The 21,386-nt window shown below is 41.2% G+C and overlaps 1 protein-coding gene across 1 annotated transcript in view; it reads left to right on the forward strand.

Moving 5' to 3' along the window:
* The window catches only part of MORN5 (MORN repeat containing 5), a 268,166-nt gene extending 247,592 nt beyond the window's left edge, over positions 1 to 20,574 (forward strand). Inside the window, exon 5 of the mRNA XM_053695494.1 lies at positions 20,206 to 20,574. Within this exon, the coding sequence (XP_053551469.1) occupies positions 20,206 to 20,303 (98 nt within the window). The 3' untranslated portion in view covers positions 20,304 to 20,574. The remainder of the gene's footprint in view (positions 1 to 20,205) is intronic.
* The last annotated feature ends 812 nt before the right edge of the window (positions 20,575 to 21,386 follow it).

The following is a 21,386-nucleotide window of genomic DNA, read 5'->3' on the forward strand; positions in this document are numbered from 1 at the left end:
TTTTGTTCCTGAGAATCTTCGAACTAAACTTTTGCACACTTACCACTATCCTAAAGCCGCAGGTCACCCAGGCAAGAACCAAATGATTTGGTCTGTCACTCGACAATTCTGGTGGCCAGGTCTTCGTTCTGATGTTGCTGCGTATGTTGCCTCCTGCTCAGTTTGTGCACAGAATAAGACTCCTCGACGTCTTCCTGTGAGTCTTCTTCAACCTATTGCTAATGGTGAGCGTCCTTGGACACATCTTTCCATGGACTTCATTGTCGAGCTCCCTGTTTCCAATGGTAATACTGTTATCCTTATGGTGGTCGACCGTTTTTCTAAAATGTCACATTGCATTCCCTTGATGAAGCTGCCTACCGCTCAAGAGCTTGCTTCAATTTTTGCCCGGGAGGTCTTCCGTTTACATGGGTTACCCAAGGAGATAGTGTCGGACCGGGGTAGCCAGTTTGTCTCCAGATTTTGGCGTTCCTTTTGTGCTCAAATGGGGATCCAGCTTTCCTTTTCCTCGGCATATCACCCTCAATCCAATGGGGCTGCGGAACAGTCTAATCAAGCTCTGGAACAGTTCCTCCGTTGCTATGTCTCAGATCACCAAAATAATTGGACTGAACTGTTACCTTGGGCAGAGTTTGCTCGTAATAGTGCTATTAATGCTTCCTCCAAGTTATCCCCGTTCATGGCGAATTATGGGTTTCAACCATCCTTGTTGCCGATTCATTCATGTCTCAGGGTATTCCAGCTTTGGAGGAGCATCTCCGGCAACTCCGTTCCACGTGGGTGCAGATTCAGGATTGCCTCGTTCTATGCAGCGCCAAAAGTTTCAGGCATCTGCCCGCACCTTCCTACCAGGTTGGTGAGAGAGTTTGGCTGTCCTCCCACAACTTGAACCTTTGTGTGCCTTCCAATAAATTGGCTCCCCGTTATGTTGGTCCTTTTCGAATACTCAGACGGGTTAATCCTGTGGCCTACGCTCTTGACCTTCCTCCTGCTATGCGCATCTCCAATGTTTTTCATGTCTCCCTCTTGAAACCATTGGTTTGTAATTGGTTTACCACTGTGTTGCCTCGTCCCCGTCCTATCTTTGTTGACAACCATGAGGAGTATGAGGTCAGCAGCATTATTGACTCTCGTATGTCCAGGGGCCGTGTACAGTATTTGGTTCACTGGAGGGGTTACGGTCCGGAGGAGCGTTCTTGGGTTCCCTCCTCTGATGTTCATGCTCCCGCCCTCCTCCGTGCCTTCCATGCCCGTTTCCCCAATAAGCCTTTTGTCCTCCCGCGGGGGAGGGGTCGTTGAGGGCAGGGTACTGTCAGGGTTTTTTCCCTGTTGTGTTTGCCATGTGCTGCTGGCAGCCATTTTACTCACCTCTCTTCCTGACTGTGGTGCATTGTGGGGGATGCTGCTCAATTCCTGCACTTCCTTTTATGGCCAGACTGGTGTGCATCATCCATGTGAGACAGGATGCGGTCTCAGAATTGTGATGTCATCACTTATTATGTAAAGGGACTCTGTTCAGTATGCTTTGCCTTTGCGTTGTGTCAGACCTGTTTGTGAGAGTTCCTGTGTATTACCTGGCTGCCTGACGTCCTTCCTGGTTCCTGATCCCTGGCTTGTTCCTGACTCTGCTGTTTTCCTTGTTCCTGATTCCGGCTCGTCTGACTATTCGCTTTGGCTCCTGACTCGGCTTGTCTGACTTCCAGCTCTGGTTTTGACTCCTGGCTTGTTATTTGACTTGTGGACTTTTTATTATTTTTTGCTATTAATAAAGGTGTGATTATTTTTGCACTTCTCTTCTCAGTCTGATTCCTGGCACCCTGACAGTATATTAATATTACTGAGATAAGGAGCAGTCTGCAGAGGCTTAGATACAGGGTAATCACAGAGGTAAAAAGTATATTAATATAACTGAGATAAGGGGCAGTTTGCAGAGGCTTAGATAAAAGGTAATCACAGAGGTAAAAAGTGTATTAATATGACTGAGATAAGGGGCAGTCTGCAGAGGGTTAGCTACAAGGTAATGATAGAGGTAAAAAGTATATTAATATAACTGAGATAAGGAGCAGTCTGCAGAGGCTTAGATACAAGGTAATCACAGAGGTAAAAAGTATATTAATATAACTGAGATAAGGAGCAGTCTGCAGAGGCTTAGATACAAGGTAATCACAGAGGTAAAAAGTATATTAATATAACTGAGCTAAGGAGCAGTCTGCAGAGGGTTAGATACAGGGTAATCACAAAGGTAAAAAGTATATTAATATAACTGAGATAAGGAGCAGTCTGCAAAGGTTTAGATACAAGGTAATCACAGAGGTAAAAAGTATATTAATATAACTGAGATAAGGAGCAGTCTGCAGAGGCTTAGATACAGGGTAATCACAGAGGTAAAAAGTATATTAATATAACTGAGATAAGGAGCAGTCTGCAGAGGCTTAAATACAAGGTAATCACAGAGGTAAAAATTATATTAATATAACTGAGATAAGGAGCAGTCTGCAGAGGCTTAGATACAGGGTAATCACAGAGGTAAAAAGTATATTAATATAACTGAGATAAGGAGCAGTCTGCAGAGGCTTAGATACAGGGTAATCACAGAGGTAAAAAGTATATTAATATAAATGAGATAAGGAGCAGTCTGCAGAGGCTTAGATACAGGGTAATCACAGAGGTAAAAAGTATATTAATATAACTGAGATAAGGGGCAGTCTGCAGAGGGTTAGATACAGGGTAATCACAGAGGTAAAAAGTATATTAATATAACTGAGATAAGGAGCAGTCTGCAGAGGCTTAGATACAAGGTAATCACAGAGGTAAAAAGTATATTAATATAAATGAGATAAGGAGCAGTCTGCAGAGGCTTAGATACAGGGTAATCACAGAGGTAAAAAGTATATTAATATAACTGAGATAAGGGGCAGTCTGCAGAGGGTTAGATACAGGGTAATCACAGAGGTAAAAAGTATATTAATATAACTGAGATAAGGAGCAGTCTGCAGAGGCTTAGATACAAGGTAATCACAGAGGTAAAAAGTATATTAATATAACTGAGATAAGGATCAGTCTGCAGAGGCTTAGATAAAGGGCCTCCATTACATATGCAGTGTCGCCCGCAAAATCCTCCGCCGCCATATTTTACGCGATTTTGGTATTACATATACGGCGTAGCATACAAGTTACGTGCGTATATTTCACCCTTCGGACGTATTTTTTTTACCCATAGACTAACATAGAACAGATGTGCAATTTGGTATCCAATATACAGCGTAAGGACTTACGCGCTCAGAATTCTGAAAATCTACTCCATTCTTATCTCGCCACATATTGCAGGCGCAGCAACCCTTGCACTGACGAGAAAAGCAACGTAACTCCCTGAAGGCCTAACAAACGCATGCGCAATCACATACATATCAGCTGCAAATATCAAACAGTTAAACCTCTTCCAAGCATTTATTATTCCTGCCCCTGCAAGTGTGTCAAACCAATCACAAACAGCACAACCTCTCACCTGCAGCCTTAAAACACCTGGCAATGCACACCCTATCAGTAACATCAGTATTATATATACCCATGTGTCAAACCAATCACAAACAGCACAACCTCTCACCTGCAGCCTTAAAACACCTGGCAATGCCCACCCTCATTAACCACCATCTTTACATACTGCGTATTTGCACTGCATGTAAGTGAAACTACTACATCCCACTTCCCTTAACCACCCTAATTACTGTAAATGTCTCATTTGTTTAATTCATGTTTAGGTCACTAGGATTTATTGACGATCATTAATAAGAATGAAAATGGATGTTTATACCTTATGTTCACACCTTCTGTAAATACATTATTATTTACATATATACCCATGTGTCAATTTCTATTGGTTGTGAGAAACCTTGATTTACATCTTAGAAGTGAATATTACTATATGTACCCTTCATACACAACTATGTGATGTGGTTTATAGAACATGAATATGTCATACACATGATAATATTACCTTATTTGGGCCATTTCTACACAGGTCATATTATATGTTTTAACAATATTACTGTACTAAAACACACCTCACATGGATGTGAATGACCATTATATGGTAAATAACAAGATTTATGGTGAACTATAAGAATATTTATTTCTTTTTTGGCTTCTTATATGAGGGAGCTGAGGTGGCTGTAGTGGATTTCCTTGTTCTCCAGGTTTGAGAAGATGTTTCTGCTGGTGTGCTGGCCACAGGTGATAGGCTGGAGGCAGTGTCCTGCTGGTGTGTAAAGTGCTCAACCAACACACCCAAGAGTTGATTTTGTTCTCGCCATCTATTCTCCATCTGCATCTGCATATCAGACAGAATTCGCATCATCTGTGACTGATTTTGAACACTTCCACTTAATGATGCTGCCATGTCCCTCTGTAGCTCTATGCTACATTTGTGTAACCTCTCTTGGCTCCTGAAGAACCTCTCTTGGCTCCTGTGGAACCTCTCTTGGCTCCTGAAGAACCTCTCTTGGCTCCTGTGGAACCTCTCTTGGCCTCTTTCTCTGCTCTCGGAGCTTGTTATGAGCCTCCTCTGGAGTGCAATGTATTCTTCACCCAGGGGAGAATACAATGCATCCACAGGCTCTTGAGCAGCAGGGCTTCTAGAATAAAGGCACTGTTGCCATATTTTGAGTGCCACTGGAGTGTTGTCTTATGTTACAAATTACAGGACCCTGGAAAGGGAGGTCCCCCTGGTGTGCACCATTTTCGTTTTATTTGGAAGATTGAGGATAATTGGTCAGTGAGCGCTGGTCCTGCTTTTTCAATATTAAGGGCCTATACTGATGCTCATGTCAAACTCTATAACATGCATGTGCACATTGTGATTTGTGCTATGAGGGATTTTAATATGCGCAGTATACAGGTATGTGTTTCATACAATAGTTATGTGTACATGTCAATGATGGAAAAAATGTGTTCTTTAAGTGACGCTATGGTCACACAATTTACTTTAGCCTGATGTAGGCACATAACCTGCTTTCTTGAGCTAAAAGTTTTGTGATGGCTATAGTGTCCATATACTGAAAACTCTACATGTGGCTTGTGGCTTGTGGCCTGTGTTACTCCGAGACATGTTAGTATTGCACTATTCCACCTCATATCATGAATTGCATTGTGTTAAGTAGCATTAATGTCAAATATAATTGTAGATGTTTTTGTTAGTAGGCCAAATACCATGCTCCTCATTGTGTACATGAATGTGTGATATTAAAGGATGTTATATCTCAAATACATATAATACTGGTGTGTGGGATGTTACTCACCAGCATGATGTGCTGTGGTTGCAGCCCTTGAGTCACGAGCCCCTGGAAGTCCACGGACTGCTGTGATACTCAGGGACCTGCGTATCATCTCCTGCCAGGTATTATTCTCTATGTCCAGGGATGGATCATCGCTTGTTCCCCTTTAGTGCATAGCTTCCTGCCCCATATTTTCTTTCACCCGCCTCTTGCAGTCGTTCCGCCGCTTTTTAAGGCCCACAACAGTCCTCCTCTGCGGAGGCCACACTGTTGACGGCATCCTCTACCGCCAACCATGCCGTTTTTCACCTTTTGGCACTGCCTTTGCCCTTCTCCTGCTAAAGAGGGCTCTGTAATTGTCCATGATGGCCTGGACTAGGGCAACATTTTCATCAAATGAGAAGTTGGGACAGCTCAGCCTCTCATCCTCCATGGTCACCTGGTTTACTCCCTGTGATGTCCCTGGTATGGGTTCCTCCCTATCCTCTCCCTCCTCCCCCCTTCTGTCCCAATGTGCACCCTCTGTCCCTCTCCTAGATGTGCCTGGTTTCTGGGGCTCTCGGGCATCTCCCCTCCCATCATCCCTTATAGCTCTCCCTCTCCCCACTCCACTTACTCCCTGACGGGGACCCCACTGCTCCTCCTGTCCTCTCCAATACTCCTCTCCCTGACACTCCTCTCCCCTCCTCCCTACCTCTTCCTGCCATCCTCACGCTACACACACTCACACACTCACACTCACTCCCAGTTCAATCACACACAATCACAACCAAACACTCAGCCTATCACACTGTAAAATTCAAATAAAATGTGTGAGGTGTTAGAAGAAAAGTGTGGTGTATTTGTATATGTATGTATGCAATATGTGTGCAATATGTAAAAAGATGTGTAAGTGTACAAGCTTAATCACACAACAATGCAACCTAACTAACTCCTCTGTTTGCGCCTCTCTCTCTACTCTGACTAATCCTCCACTCCACTGTAGTGTGCTGTAGCTCAACGAACCATCCAAACACACTGAAAAAAATGACGGCTGCGCATGCGTTTATATATGAATTTTGAATAACGTAATTACGTGTCGCATTTTTATATGAACTCGCAGTTCATTTTTACGAGTGTTAGCCTAATTTGCATAAAACCACTCTTTATTGACACTTTCCGTGGACAAAATACTGGCGTAAGTTACTTACGACGACTAAAATGTGTATTTGCGCACATTTCGGAAGATCGCCAGTTTGTCCTACTTACGCCAGATAAGCATCTAACGGCGCAGTATATGTAATACCCCGATGTGCGAGGTGAAATTACGGGCGGTGCGGGTTCCCACGCTTGCGCCGAAACCTGTGCAGTATATTTGATCGCGCCCAAGGTAATCACAGAGGTAAAAAGTATATTAATATAACTGAGATAAGGGAGCAGTCTGCAGAGACTTAGATACAGGGTAATCACAGAGGTAAAAAGTATATTACTATAACTGAGATAAGGAGCAGTCTGCAGAGGCTTAGATACAGGGTAATCACAGAGGTACAAAGTATATTAATATAACTGAAATATGGGGCATTCTGCAGAGGCTTAGATACAGGGTAATCACAGAGGTAAAAAGTATATTAATATAACTGAGATAAGGAGCAGTCTGCAGAGGGTTAGATACAAGGTAATCACAGAGGTAAAAAGTATATTAATATAAATGAGATAAGGAGCAGTCTGCAGAGGCTTAGATACAGGGTAATCACAGAGGTAAAAAGTATATTAATATAACTGAGATAAGGAGCAGTCTGCAGAGGCTTAGATACAAGGTAATCACAGAGGTAAAAAGTATATTAATATAACTGAGATAGAGAGCAGTCTGCAGAGGCTTAGATACAAGGTAATCACAGAGGTAAAAAGTATATTAATATAACTGTGTCAGTTATGCAAAACTGGGGAATGGGTAATAAAGGGATTATCTATCTTTTTAATCAATGCAACCTTTCAAGTAGACTGTCCCTTTAACTGTGTGTGTGTTTTTTTTGTTTTTGTTTAAAATACTCAAACACAAAAAGAGCATTTTACTTTTATAGACAAAAGATGAATCATTTGTATGAAATGTTGTCATTTCTGAGACATAAAGGAGCGTATTCTCATACTTTTAATATAGTGAGTGATTTGAGTGGTAAATGTTTAAAGCTGCAAATTGTTTTACTTTCAAGAGAATTGATGTGTCTTGCGTTGTATTTCCTATAATCCTGGGGACATTATGGAAGTAGAAAATACAGGGATCTCATACGTTTATAGGCTGCAGTGTTACTGAGCAAATGACTGATGAAGCTTCATTTAAAAAACACGTGTTAAACAATTAACAGCAATTGGTCGGTTTTTAAATAACTTTAAATTCCCAGTATAGAAGGCCGGTATGGTATGCCAGCCTAGAAAGGGTTACTCTCTATATATACTGGTTTTACAATAAAAAGAACCAGTGCTTCATAATTGCTGTAGTTGTGAATCTTTTTGAATTTGTGCAGCTGCAACCTCTTCAGTAGTAACCCATGAAACAAGACAAAACTGGGCTTATTATACAGAACAAGACTTTCTGCCCCTCCCTGATTGTTAGTAATTGGCAGCAAAAGACTTAACAGCCTCTTGAATATCCTTTTTCCACTTTACCTGGCTGTGCAGCCGACAATTTGAATCACAAATACACGTACTACTTAGCGCAGCTGCTGCTAAGCCCCATCGCTGCAGATTCGGCATCCCTCAACACCGGGAACAAGCTGGAATCACAGAATGCATAAATATTTAGGACACAATTAAACCCTAAGTATTGATTAGTCTTCACAAATGTACAATTATAATTTGGAATCGTAAAATAGCTGCCATTTTCAAATATGTTAATTTAGAGGAAGAGGCACGTTTCCAAGTAAAAATGATGTATGCATTTTTCATCCTGCTTGTCCCATACAAATGAACTTTATTGCTTTCAAAGGCGTTGTTAGTAAATGGTTTTCAAGCCAAAAAAAACATTATTAAGAAATAGAAAATGTACAACATAATGTGAAGATGGGGTAGATATACCACATACTGTATTCTTAAATGTGCATATAAGCTAACGATAGCTGCACATTTTACATATAAGCTAACGATAGCTGCACATTTTACATATAAGCTAACGATAGCTGCTCATTTTACATATAAGCTAACGATAGCTGCACATTTTACATATAAGCTAACGATAGCTGCACATTTTACATATAAGCTAGCGATAGCTGCACATTTTACATATAAGCTAGCGATAGCTGCACATTTTACATATAAGCTAACGATAGCTGCACATTTTACATATAAGCTAACGATAGCTGCACATTTTACATATAAGCTAACGATAGCTGCACATTTTACATATAAGCTAACGATAGCTGCTCATTTTACATATAAGCTAACGATAGCTGCACATTTTACATATAAGCTAACGATAGCTGCGCATTTTACATATAAGCTAACGATAGCTGCGCATTTTACATATAAGCTAACGATAGCTGCTCATTTTACATATAAGCTAACGATAGCTGCTCATTTTACATATAAGCTAACGATAGCTGCACATTTTACATATAAGCTAACGATAGCTGCACATTTTACATATAAGCTAGCGATAGCTGCACATTTTACATATAAGCTAGCGATAGCTGCACATTTTACATATAAGCTAACGATAGCTGCACATTTTACATATAAGCTAACGATAGCTGCACATTTTACATATAAGCTAACGATAACTGCACATTTTACATATAAGCTAGCGATAGCTGCACATTTTACATATAAGCTAACGATAGCTGCACATTTTACATATGAGATTGGCGTTGCTTTTGAAATTTTAATATTGCACGGAACAAGAAGTACAGTTTATTTATGTTTAAATGTATATTCCTCTGCTGAAAAAAACAGAATTTATGTTTACCTGATAAATTACTTTCTCCAACGGTGTGTCCGGTCCACGGCGTCATCCTTACATGTGGGATATTCTCTTCCCCAACAGGAAATGGCAAACAGCCCAGCAAAGCTGGTCACATGATCCCTCCTAGGCTCCGCCTTCCCCAGTCATTCGACCGACGTAAAGGAGGAATATTTGCATAGGAGAAATCATATGATACCGTGGTGACTGTAGTTAAAGAAAATAAATCATCAGACCTGATTAAAAAACCAGGGCGGGCCGTGGACCGGACACACCGTTGGAGAAAGTAATTTATCAGGTAAACATAAATTCTGTTTTCTCCAACATAGGTGTGTCCGGTCCACGGCGTCATCCTTACTTGTGGGAACCAATACCAAAGCTTTAGGACACGGATGATGGGAGGGAGCAAATCAGGTCACCTAGATGGAAGGCACCACGGTTTGCAAAACCTTTCTCCCAAAAATAGCCTCAGAAGAAGCAAAAGTATCAAATTTGTAAAATTTGGTAAAAGTGTGCAGTGAAGACCAAGTCGCTGCCTTACATATCTGATCAACAGAAGCCTCGTTCTTAAAGGCCCATGTGGAAGCCACGGCCCTAGTGGAATGAGCTGTGATTCTTTCAGGAGGCTGCCGTCCGGCAGTCTCATAAGCCAATCTGATGATGCTTTTAAGCCAAAAAGATAGAGAGGTAGAAGTTGCTTTTTGACCTCTCCTTTTACCAGAATAAACAACAAACAAGGAAGATGTTTGTCTGAAATCCTTTGTAGCATCTAAATAGAATTTTAGAGCACGGACAACGTCCAAATTGTGTAACAAACGTTCCTTCTATGAAACTGGATTCGGACACAAAGAAGGTACAACTATCTCCTGGTTAATATTTTTGTTGGAAACAACCTTCGGAAGAAAACCAGGCTCAGTACGTAAAAACCACCTTATCTGCATGGACCAGATAGGGCGGAGAACACTGCAGAGCAGATAACTCAGAAACTCTTCTAGCGGAAGAAATTGCAACCTAAAACAAAACTTTCCAAGATAATAACTTAATATCTATGGAATGTAAGGGTTCAAACGGAACCCCTTGAAGAACTGAAAGAACTAGATTAAGACTCCAGGGAAGAGTCAAAGGTCTGTAAACAGGCTTGATTCTAACCAGAGCCTGAACAAACGCTTAAACGTCTGGCACAGCTGCCAGCCTTTTGTGAAGTAAAACAGATAAAGCAGAGATCTGTCCCTTCAGAGAACTCGCAGAAAATCCTTTCTCCAAACCTTCTTGTAGAAAGGAAAGAATCTTAGGAATTTTTATCTTGTTCCATGGGAATCCTTTAGATTCACACCAACAGATATATTTTTTCCATATATTATGGTAAATTTTTCTAGTTACAGGCTTTCTAGCCTGAATAAGAGTATCTATTACAGAATCTGAAAACCCACGCTTTGATAAAATCAAGCGTTCAAACTCCAAGCAGTCAGTTGGAGGAAAACCAGATTCGGATGTTCGAATGGACCCTGAATAAGAAGGTCCTGTCTCAAAGGTAGCTTCCATGGTGGAGCCGATGACACATTCACCAGGTCTGCATACCAAGTCCTGCGTGGCCACACAGGAACTATCAAGGTCACCGAAGCCCTCTCCAGATTGATCCTGGCTACCAGCCTGGGAATGAGAGGAAACGGTGGGAATACATAAGCTAGGTTGAAGATCCAAGGTGCTACTATTGTATCCAATAGAGTCGCCTTGGGATCCCTGGATTTGGACCCGTAACAAGGGACCATGAAGTTCTGACGAGAGGCCATAAGAACCAAGTCTGGAATGCCCCATAATTGAGTTATTTGGGCAAAGATTTCCAGATGGAGTTCCCACTCCCCCGGATGCTCCTCCATCGCCAGGGAACTCCTTGTTACCCCCTGATGGTTGATATATGTAACAGTCGTCATGATGACTGATTGAAACCTTATGAATTTGGCCTTTGCTAGTCGAGGCCAAGCCTTGAGAGCATTGAATATCGCTCTCAGTTCCATTATGTTTATCGGGAGAAGAGAGTCTTCCCGAAACCATAGACCCTGAGTTTTCAGGGGTTCCCAGACCGCGCCCCAGCCCACCAGACTGGCGTCGGTCGTGACAATGACCTATTCTGGTCTGCGGAAGCTCATTCCCTGTGACAGGTTGTCCAGGGTCAGCCACCAACGGAGTGAATCTCTGGTTATTTGATCTACTTGTATCGTCTGAGACAAGTCTGTATAATCCCCATTCCACTGTCTGAGCATGCCCAGGTGCAATGGTCTTAGATGAATTCGTGCAAAAGGAACTATGTCCATTGCCGCAACCATCAACCCTATTACTTCCATGGACTGCGCTATGGAAGGAAGAAGAACAGAATGAAGTACCTGACAAGAGCTTAGAAGTTTTGATTTTCTGGCCTCTGTCAGAAAAACCTTCATTTCTAAGGAAACTATTATTGTTCCCAAGAAGGGAACTCTTGTTGACGGGGACAGAGAACTTTTTTCTATGTTCACTTTCCACCTGTGAGATCTGAGAAAGGCTAGGACAATGTCCGTATGAGCCCTTGCTTTTGACAGAGACGACACTTGAATCAGGATGTCGTCCAAGTAAGGTACTACTGCAATGCCCCTTGGTCTTAGCACCGCTAGAAGGGACCCTAGTACCCTTGTGAAAATCCTTGGAGCAGTGGCTAATCCGAATGGAAGTGCCACAGGTAATGCTTGTCCAGAAAGGCGAACCTTAGGAACCGAAAATGTTCCTTGTGGATAGGAATACGTAGGTACGCATCCTTTAAGTCCACCGTGGTCATGAATTGACCTTCCTGGATGGTAGGAAGGATCGTTCGAATGGTTTCCATTTTGAATGATGAAACCCTTAGGCCTAGATTTAGAGTTCGGCGGTAGCCGTCAAAACCAGCGTTAGAGGCTCCTAACGCTGGTTTTGGGCGCCCGCTGGTATTTGGAGTCAGTGATTAAAGGGTCTAACGCTCACTTTTCAGCCGCGACTTTTCCATACCGCAGATCCCCCTACGCCATTTGCGTAGCCTATCTTTTCAATGGGATCTTTCTAACGCTGGTATTTAGAGTCGTTTCTGCAGTGAGCGTTAGAGCTCTAACGACAAAATTCCAGCCGCCTGAAAATAGCAGGAGTTAAGAGCTTTCTGGCTAACGCCGGTTTATAAAGCTCTTAACTACTGTACCCTAAAGTACACTAACACCCATAAACTACCTATGTACCCCTAAACCGAGCTCCCCCCACACCGCCGCCACTCGATTAAAATTTTTAACCCCTAATCTGCCGACCGCCACCTACGTTATACTTATGTACCCCTAATCTGCTGCCCCTAACCCCGCCGACCCCTGTATTATATTTATTCACCCCTAACCTGCCCCCCACAACGTCGCCGCCAGCTACTTACAATAATTAACCCCTAATCTTCCGACCGCAAATCGCCGCCACCTACGTTATCCCTATGTACCCCTAATCTGCTGCCCCTAACACCGCCGACCCCTATATTATATTTATTAACCCCTAATCTGCCCCCCTCAACGTCGCCGACACCTGCCTACACTTATTAACCCCTAATCTGCCGAGCGGACCTGAGCGCTACTATAATAAAGTTATTAACCCCTAATCCGCCTCACTAACCCTATCATAAATAGTATTAACCCCTAATCTGCCCTCCCTAACATCGGCGACACCTACCTTCAATTATTAACCCCTAAACTTCCGATCGGAGCTCACCGCTATTCTAATAAATGGATTAACCCCTAAAGCTAAGTCTAACCCTAACACTAACACCCCCCTAAGTTAAATATAATTTTTATCTAACGAAATAAATTAACTCTTATTAAATAACTTATTCCTATTTAAAGCTAAATACTTACCTGTAAAATAAATCCTAATATAGCTACAATATAAATTATAATTATATTATAGCTATTTTAGGATTAATATTTATTTTACAGGCAACTTTGTAATTATTTTAACCAGGTACAATAGCTATTAAATAGTTAAGAACTATTTAATAGTTACCTAGTTAAAATAATAACAAATTTACCTGTAAAATAAATCCTAACCTAAGTTATAATTAAACCTAACACTACCCTATCAATAAAATAATTAAATAAACTACCTACAATTACCTACAATTAACCTAACACTACACTATCAATAAATAAATTAAACACAATTGCTACAAATAAATACAATTAAATAAACTAGCTAAAGTACAAAAAATAAAAAAGAACTAAGTTACAGAAAATAAAAAAATATTTACAAACATAAGAAAAATATTACAACAATTTTAAACTAATTACACCTACTCTAAGCCCCCTAATAAAATAACAAAGCCCCCCAAAATAAAAAATTCCCTACCCTATTCTAAATTAAAAAAGTTACAAGCTCTTTTACCTTACCAGCCCTGAACAGGGCCCTTTGCGGGGCATGCCCCAAGAATTTCAGCTCTTTTGCCTGTAAAAGAATAAATACAATACCCCCCCCCCCAACATTACAACCCACCACCCACATACCCCTAATCTAACCCAAACCCCCCTTAAATAAACCTAACACTAAGCCCCTGAAGATCTTCCTACCTTGTCTTCACCATCCAGGTATCACCGATCCGTCCTGGCTCCAAGATCTTCATCCAACCCAAGCGGGGATTGGCGATCCATAATCCGGTCCAGAAGAGGCTCCAAAGTCTTCCTCCTATCCGGCAAGAAGAGGACATCCGGACCGGCAAACATCTTCTCCAAGCGGCATCTTCGATCTTCTTCCATCCGGTGCGGAGCGGGTCCATCTTGAAGCAGGCGACGCGGATCCATCCTCTTCTTCCGATGTCTCCCGACTAATGACGGTTCCTTTAAGGGACGTCATCCAAGATGGCGTCCCTCGAATTCCGATTGGCTGATAGGATTCTATCAGCCAATCGGAATTAAGGTAGGAATTTTCTGATTGGCTGATGGAATCAGCCAATCAGAATCAAGTTCAATCCGATTGGCTGATCCAATCAGCCAATCAGATTGAGCTCGCATTCTATTGGCTGTTCCGATCAGCCAATAGAATGCGAGCTCAATCTGATTGGCTGATGGGATCGGCCAATCGGATTGAACTTGATTCTGATTGGCTGATTCCATCAGCCAATCAGAAAATTCCTACCTTAATTCCGATTGGCTGATAGAATCCTATCAGCCAATCGGAATTCGAGGGACGCCATCTTGGATGACGTCCCTTAAAGGAACCGTCATTAGTCGGGAGACATCGGAAGAAGAGGATGGATCCGCGTCGCCTGCTTCAAGATGGACCCGCTCCGCACCGGATGGAAGAAGATCGAAGATGCCGCTTGGAGAAGATGTTTGCCGGTCCGGATGTCCTCTTCTTGCCGGATAGGAGGAAGACTTTGGAGCCTCTTCTGGACCGGATTATGGATCGCCAACCCCCGCTTGGGTTGGATGAAGATCTTGGAGCCAGGACGGATCGGTGATACCTGGATGGTGAAGACAAGGTAGGAAGATCTTCAGGGGCTTAGTGTTAGGTTTATTTAAGGGGGGTTTGGGTTAGATTAGGGGTATGTGGGTGGTGGGTTGTAATGTTGGGGGGGGGGGGGGTATTGTATTTATTCTTTTACAGGCAAAAGAGCTGAAATTCTTGGGGCATGCCCCGCAAAGGGCCCTGTTCAGGGCTGGTAAGGTAAAAGAGCTTGTAACTTTTTTAATTTAGAATAGGGTAGGGAATTTTTTATTTTGGGGGGCTTTGTTATTTTATTAGGGGGCTTAGAGTAGGTGTAATTAGTTTAAAATTGTTGTAATATTTTTCTTATGTTTGTAAATATTTTTTTATTTTCTGTAACTTAGTTCTTTTTTATTTTTTGTACTTTAGCTAGTTTATTTAATTGTATTTATTTGTAGCAATTGTGTTTAATTTATTTATTGATAGTGTAGTGTTAGGTTAATTGTAGGTAATTGTAGGTAGTTTATTTAATTATTTTATTGATAGGGTAGTGTTAGGTTTAATTATAACTTAGGTTAGGATTTATTTTACAGGTAAATTTGTTATTATTTTAACTAGGTAACTATTAAATAGTTCTTAACTATTTAATAGCTATTGTACCTGGTTAAAATAATTACAAAGTTGCCTGTAAAATAAATATTAATCCTAAAATAGCTATAATATAATTATAATTTATATTGTAGCTATATTAGGATTTATTTTACAGGTAAGTATTTAGCTTTAAATAGGAATAAGTTATTTAATAAGAGTTAATTTATTTCGTTAGATAAAAATTATATTTAACTTAGGGGGGTGTTAGTGTTAGGGTTAGACTTAGCTTTAGGGGTTAATCCATTTATTAGAATAGCGGTGAGCTCCGATCGGAAGTTTAGGGGTTAATAATTGAAGGTAGGTGTCGGCGATGTTAGGGAGGGCAGATTAGGGGTTAATACTATTTATGATAGGGTTAGTGAGGCGGATTAGGGGTTAATAACTTTATTATAGTAGCGCTCAGGTCCGCTCGGCAGATTAGGGGTTAATAAGTGTAGGTAGGTGTCGGCGACGTTGTGGGGGGCAGATTAGGGGTTAATAAATATAACATAGGGGTCGGCGATGTTAGGGCAGCAGATTAGGGGTACATAGGGATAACGTAGGTGGCGGCGTTTTACGGAGCGGCAGATTAGGGGTTAAAAAAAATATGCAGGGGTCAGCGATAGCGGGGGCGGCAGATTAGGGGTTAATAAGTGTAAGATTAGGGGTGTTTAGACTCGGGGTACATGTTAGGGCGTTAGGTGCAGACGTAGGAAGTGTTCCCCCATAGGAAACAATGGGGCTGCGTTAGGAGCTGAACGCTGCTTTTTTGCAGGTGTTAGGTTTTTTTTCAGCTCAAACAGTCCCATTGTTTCCTATGGGAGAATCGTGCACGAGCACGTTTTTGAGGCCGGCCGCGTCCGTAAGCAACTCTGGTATCGAGAGTTGCTTTTGCGGTAAAAATGCTCTACGCTCCTTTTTTGGAGCCTAACGCAGCATTTGTTTTAACTCTCGATACCAGAGTTAAATTTATGGTGCGGCCAGAAAAAAGCCCGCGGAGCGTTAACAGCCCTTTTACCGCCGAACTCCAAATCTAGGCCTTAGAAACTTGTTTAGAATCTTGAGATCTAAAATAGGTCTGAATGTTCCCTCTTTTTTGGGAATTATGAACAGGTTGGAGTAAAAACCCATCCCTTGTTCTCCTAATGGAACAGGATGAATCACTCCCATGCTTAACAGGTCTTCTACACAGTGTAAGAATGCCTGTTCGAAGATAATTGAGACCCGTGGAACCTTCCCCTTGGGGGTAGTTCCCTGAATTCCAGGAGATAACCTTGAGAAACTATTTCTAGCGCCCAAGGATCCTGAACATCTCTTGCCCCAGCCTGAGCAAAGAGAGAAAGTCTGCCCCCCACCAGATCCTTCCCAGATCGGGGGCCAACACTTCATGCTGTTTTGGTAGCAGTGGCAGGTGACTTGGCCTGCTTACCCTTGTTCCAGCCTTGCATCGGCCTCCAGGCTGGCTTGGTTTGAGAAGTATTACCCTCTTGCTTAGAGGGTGTAGAATTTGAGGCTGGTCCGTTTCTGCGAAAGGGACGAAAATTTGGCTTCTTTTTAGCCTTAAAAGACCTATCCAGAGGAAGGGCGTGGCCCTTTCCCCCAGTGATGTCTGAAATAATCTCTTTCAAGTCAGGGCCAAACAGTGTTTTACCCTTGAAAGGGATGTTAAGCAAAAGCGCTCTGCGCGCCACGATAGCAAACCCTGAATTATTCGCCGCTAATCTAGCTAATTGCAAAGCGGCATCTAAAATAAAAAAGAGTTAGCCAATTTAAGAGCTTGAACTCTGTCCAAAACCTCCTCGTACGAAGATTCTTTATTGAGCGACTTTTCTAGTTCTTCGAACCAGAAACACGCAGCTGTAGTGACAGGAACAATGCATGAAATTGGTTGTAGAAGGTAACCTTGCTGAACAAACATCTTTTTAAGCAAACCCTCTAACCTTTAATCCATAGGATCTTGAAAGCACAACTATCTTCTATAGGGATAGTGGTGCGTTTGTTTAGAGTAGAAACCGCCCCCTCGACCTTGGGGACTGTATGCTATAAGTCCTTTCTGGGGTCGACTATAGGAACTAATTTTTTAAATATAGGGGGAGGACAAAAGGTATGCCGGGCCTTTCCCACTCCTTATTTACTATGTCCGCCACCCGCTTGGGTATAGGAAAAACATCGGGGGGCACCGGAACCTCTAGGAACTTGTCCATCTTACCTAATTTCTCTGGAATGACCAAATTGTCACAATCATCCAGAGTAGATAATACCTCCTTAAGAAGTGCGTGGAGATGTTGTAATTTAAATTTAAAAGTTACAATATCAGGTTCTGCTTGTTGAGAAATTTTCCCTGAATCTGAAATTTCTCCCTCAGACAAAACCTCCCTCCTGGCCCCTTCAGATAGGTGTGAGGGTATGTCAGAACAGATATCAGCGTCCTCTTGCTCTTCAGTGTTTAAAACAGAGCAATCACGCTTTCTCTGATAAGTAGGCATTTTGGAAAAAAATGCATGCAATAGAATTATCCATTACAGCCATTAATTGTTGTATGGTAATAAGTATTGGCGCACTAGATGTACTAGGGGCCTCCTGTGTGGGCAAAACTGGTGTAGACACAGAAGGGGATGATGCAGTACCATGCTTACTCCCCTCATAGAGGAATCATCTTGGGCAAAATCATATCTATGGCATTATTATCCCTACTTTGTTTGGACATTATGACACAAATATATCACATATATTTAAATGGGGAGACACATTGGCTTTCATACATATAGAACATCGTTATCTGATGGTTCAGACATGTTAAACAGGCTTAAACTTGTCAACAAAGCACAAAAAACGTTTTACAATAAAACCGTTACTGTCCCTTTAAATTTCAAACTGAACACACTTTATTACTGAATATGTGAAAAAGTATGAAGGAATTGTTCAAATTTCACCAACATTTCACCACAGTAACTTAAAGCCTTAAAAGTATTGCACACCAAATTTGAAAGCTTTAACCCTTAAAATAACGGAACCGGAGCCGTTTTTACATTTAACCCCTATACAGTCCCAGGTATCTGCTTTGCTGAGACCCAACCAAGCCCAGAGGGGAATACGATACCAAATGACGCCTTCTATAAGCTTTTTCAGTGGTTCTTAGCTCCTCACACATGCATCTGCATGCCATGCTTTCCAAAAACAACTGCGCATTAGAGGCGCGAAAATGAGGCTCTGTCTATGACTAGAAAAGGCCCCCAGTGAAAAAGGTGTCCAATACAGTGTCTGCCGTTTTTATTAAAACAATCCCCAAGATTTAACAACTATTAAAAGTAATAATCTGCCAAATATACTTAGTAAAGTAATCGTTTTAGCCCAGAAAAATGTCTACCAGTTTTTTAAGCCCTAATGAAGCCCTTTATTCTTTTACTTAAACTAAGAAAATGGCTTACCGGTTCCCATAGGGAAAATGACAGCTTCCAGCATTACCGAGTCTTGTTAGAAATGTGTCATACCTCAAGCAGCAAAAGTCTGCTCACTGTTTCCCCCAACTGAAGTTAATTCCTCTCAACAGTCCTGTGTGGAAACAGCCATCGATTTTAGTAACGGTTGCTAAAATCATTTTCCTCTTACAAACAGAAATCTTCATCTCTTTCCTGTTTCAGAGTAAATAGTACATACCAGCACTATTTTAAAATAACAAACTCTTGATTGAAGAATAAAAACTACATTTAAACACCAAAAAACTCTAAGCCATCTCTGTGGAGATGTTGCCTGTACAACGGCAAAGAGAATGACTGGGGAAGGCGGAGCCTAGGAGGGATCATGTGACCAGCTTTGCTGGGCTCTTTGCCATTTCCTGTTGGGGAAGAGAATATCCCACAAGTAAGGATGACGCCGTGGACCGGACACACCTATGTTGGAGAAATATAAGCCAAAATTCATAAACACTGATGAGGTTGCCAAAGGATCTTGTGGTAAACGTGCAATCATGTTCAAAAGTCATTCAGGGGACATGAAACCTCTTTTCTGATTCAGACAAAGCTTACAATTTAAAAAAAAAATCAATTTACTTCTATTATCAAATTTACGTAGTTTTCATGGTATTCTTTCTTGAAAAGATATCTAGATAGGTAGCGTGCACATTTCTGGGTCAGTACATGACCGGAAACACTGCTGGCTCCTACTGTTCTTGCAAATGTATAACATAGTTATAAAACTGCTGCCATATATCGGTCCACTCATGTGCACGCTCCTACATCTTCCTACCTGCTTTTCAACAAACGATACCAAGAGAATCAAGCTAATTTGTTAAGAGAAGTAAATTGGATTTTATTTTTTAAATGTACTTTATTTGAATCATGAAAGATTTTTTTTTTGGCTTTTATGTCCCTTTAAGCATCTCTTCAACTATATTTTCTAGCATAGCATAAGTGGACATTCCTGCCATTAATATCTATATTTGCGTGAGGCGCCCAATACACGATATCTCGCACATCAAACACAAACTTCTAGAATCATGGGAAAATAATAATTACAAACACAACGCTTGCAAGACGGTTTATGTAAATGATTCCCGTTTGTGTTGTTAAGGTAATGTAGTCTCACTGGATAGAGAAGGTGGCCATAGGCTTTCCGGCACATTCTAGAAGCGTGATCAGGATTTTTCACTTACACTTTGGCCTAGCCTGCAATATGATATGTGAGGGATTTAGCGTAACTGTTCTATCTGACATGCAGAGGTTAGCCTGCCCTAGAGTATTGCTCGAGCAATAAAACAGAATTCTGGACTTGCTCAAAAATAAAGAGCTATTGATCGCGCTTGAGTGATGTTGACATACAATAGTGCTAATATTTTGCAATTTCGCTTGTAATCTAGGTCTTATTTTGTTTACATAATATTTTACAATGCAGCATAAGTGATCTTTTCCTTTCTTTTTATTATTATAGATGACGACGAACATGAGTGGATTGTTCGCACCTGTCGCAAAGGATGGGATCAAGTCACAGGATATAAATCTCAATCCCCACATTGCACAGAGACATAAATGTACTCTTTTTTCTAATCACAGCTTTTTCATGAAGGTCCTGGAAATCCATTACTAGGCAATAAACCCAGGTGAATTAACCCCATGTGAGATCTATTTTGTAAAACTAGTTGTTGTCCAAAAACCCGTTTCCCCCCAATCATGTTCCACAAACTGTATTGAGGCTTTAGTAACTGGTACACCATGCCTGTACTGTAACACAACTATTTGTTCTTTTTTATGGTTGTATTTGTTTTAAATATATTGTATAATATTAAAAAAAATCAACTTATGTGTTATTAACGATCTTTATTCATCAACATATTATATTGTCTGATTTCATGGTTTTATCACCCAATTACAATAACCACATTAGTTGAAATATAATTCATAAAATACAATGCCCGATAATTACTTCTATTTTAAAAGGAAGAGACAGCACTCACCAGACTTTAGTCACCAGAAGGTGTTGCATTTTATTGGTGACGTTTCAGGGTCACAGTACACCTTCCTCAGACCAACCAGAAATAGGTAATAAATAAACATTTATACTTTAAACCCCAGGATGAAACGGTAATGCACATGCACATGTATTCCAAACTGGTAAGCATAGTGATGAAACATAAACATATTTCTGTCTAAGTGAAAAAATATCAATCCATTTATAACTGTTTATGTAGAGTGAACAAATTATTAAAAACTGTATTCGTTAGAGATGCATATTATTCAATCAACTGTCTACACCTGGAGATGTTAAGTCAGAGAGCCGTTAATTGTTTAGAGGGGCAAAATGGTAAAATAAGACATTCTTTATAGAGAGGACAAGATTAAGGGCCCCATTTATCATTGACTGGGAGGACAAGTTTCTCAACTAGGGAACTTGTCTACCCAGGATGGCGGCAAGGGTGCAGCATCACTCTGTTCACAATTATCAGCCTTGTTGGATCAGTCTGGGGTGGTTAGGTTTATGTGGTTGTGCTATCTGTTGTCCAGATGTTAGCGCACCTGAGTCTTTCACTCTTGTGATACTAATGCCAACATGAGGGCGCTACTGATTTACCTTGAGCGCAGTTAGCGCTCAACATCACTAAAAATCTATTGCTT

The sequence above is a fragment of the Bombina bombina genome, chromosome 12 (assembly GCF_027579735.1).
Source record: "Bombina bombina isolate aBomBom1 chromosome 12, aBomBom1.pri, whole genome shotgun sequence".
In the NCBI taxonomy this organism is placed as follows: Eukaryota; Metazoa; Chordata; class Amphibia; order Anura; family Bombinatoridae; genus Bombina; species Bombina bombina.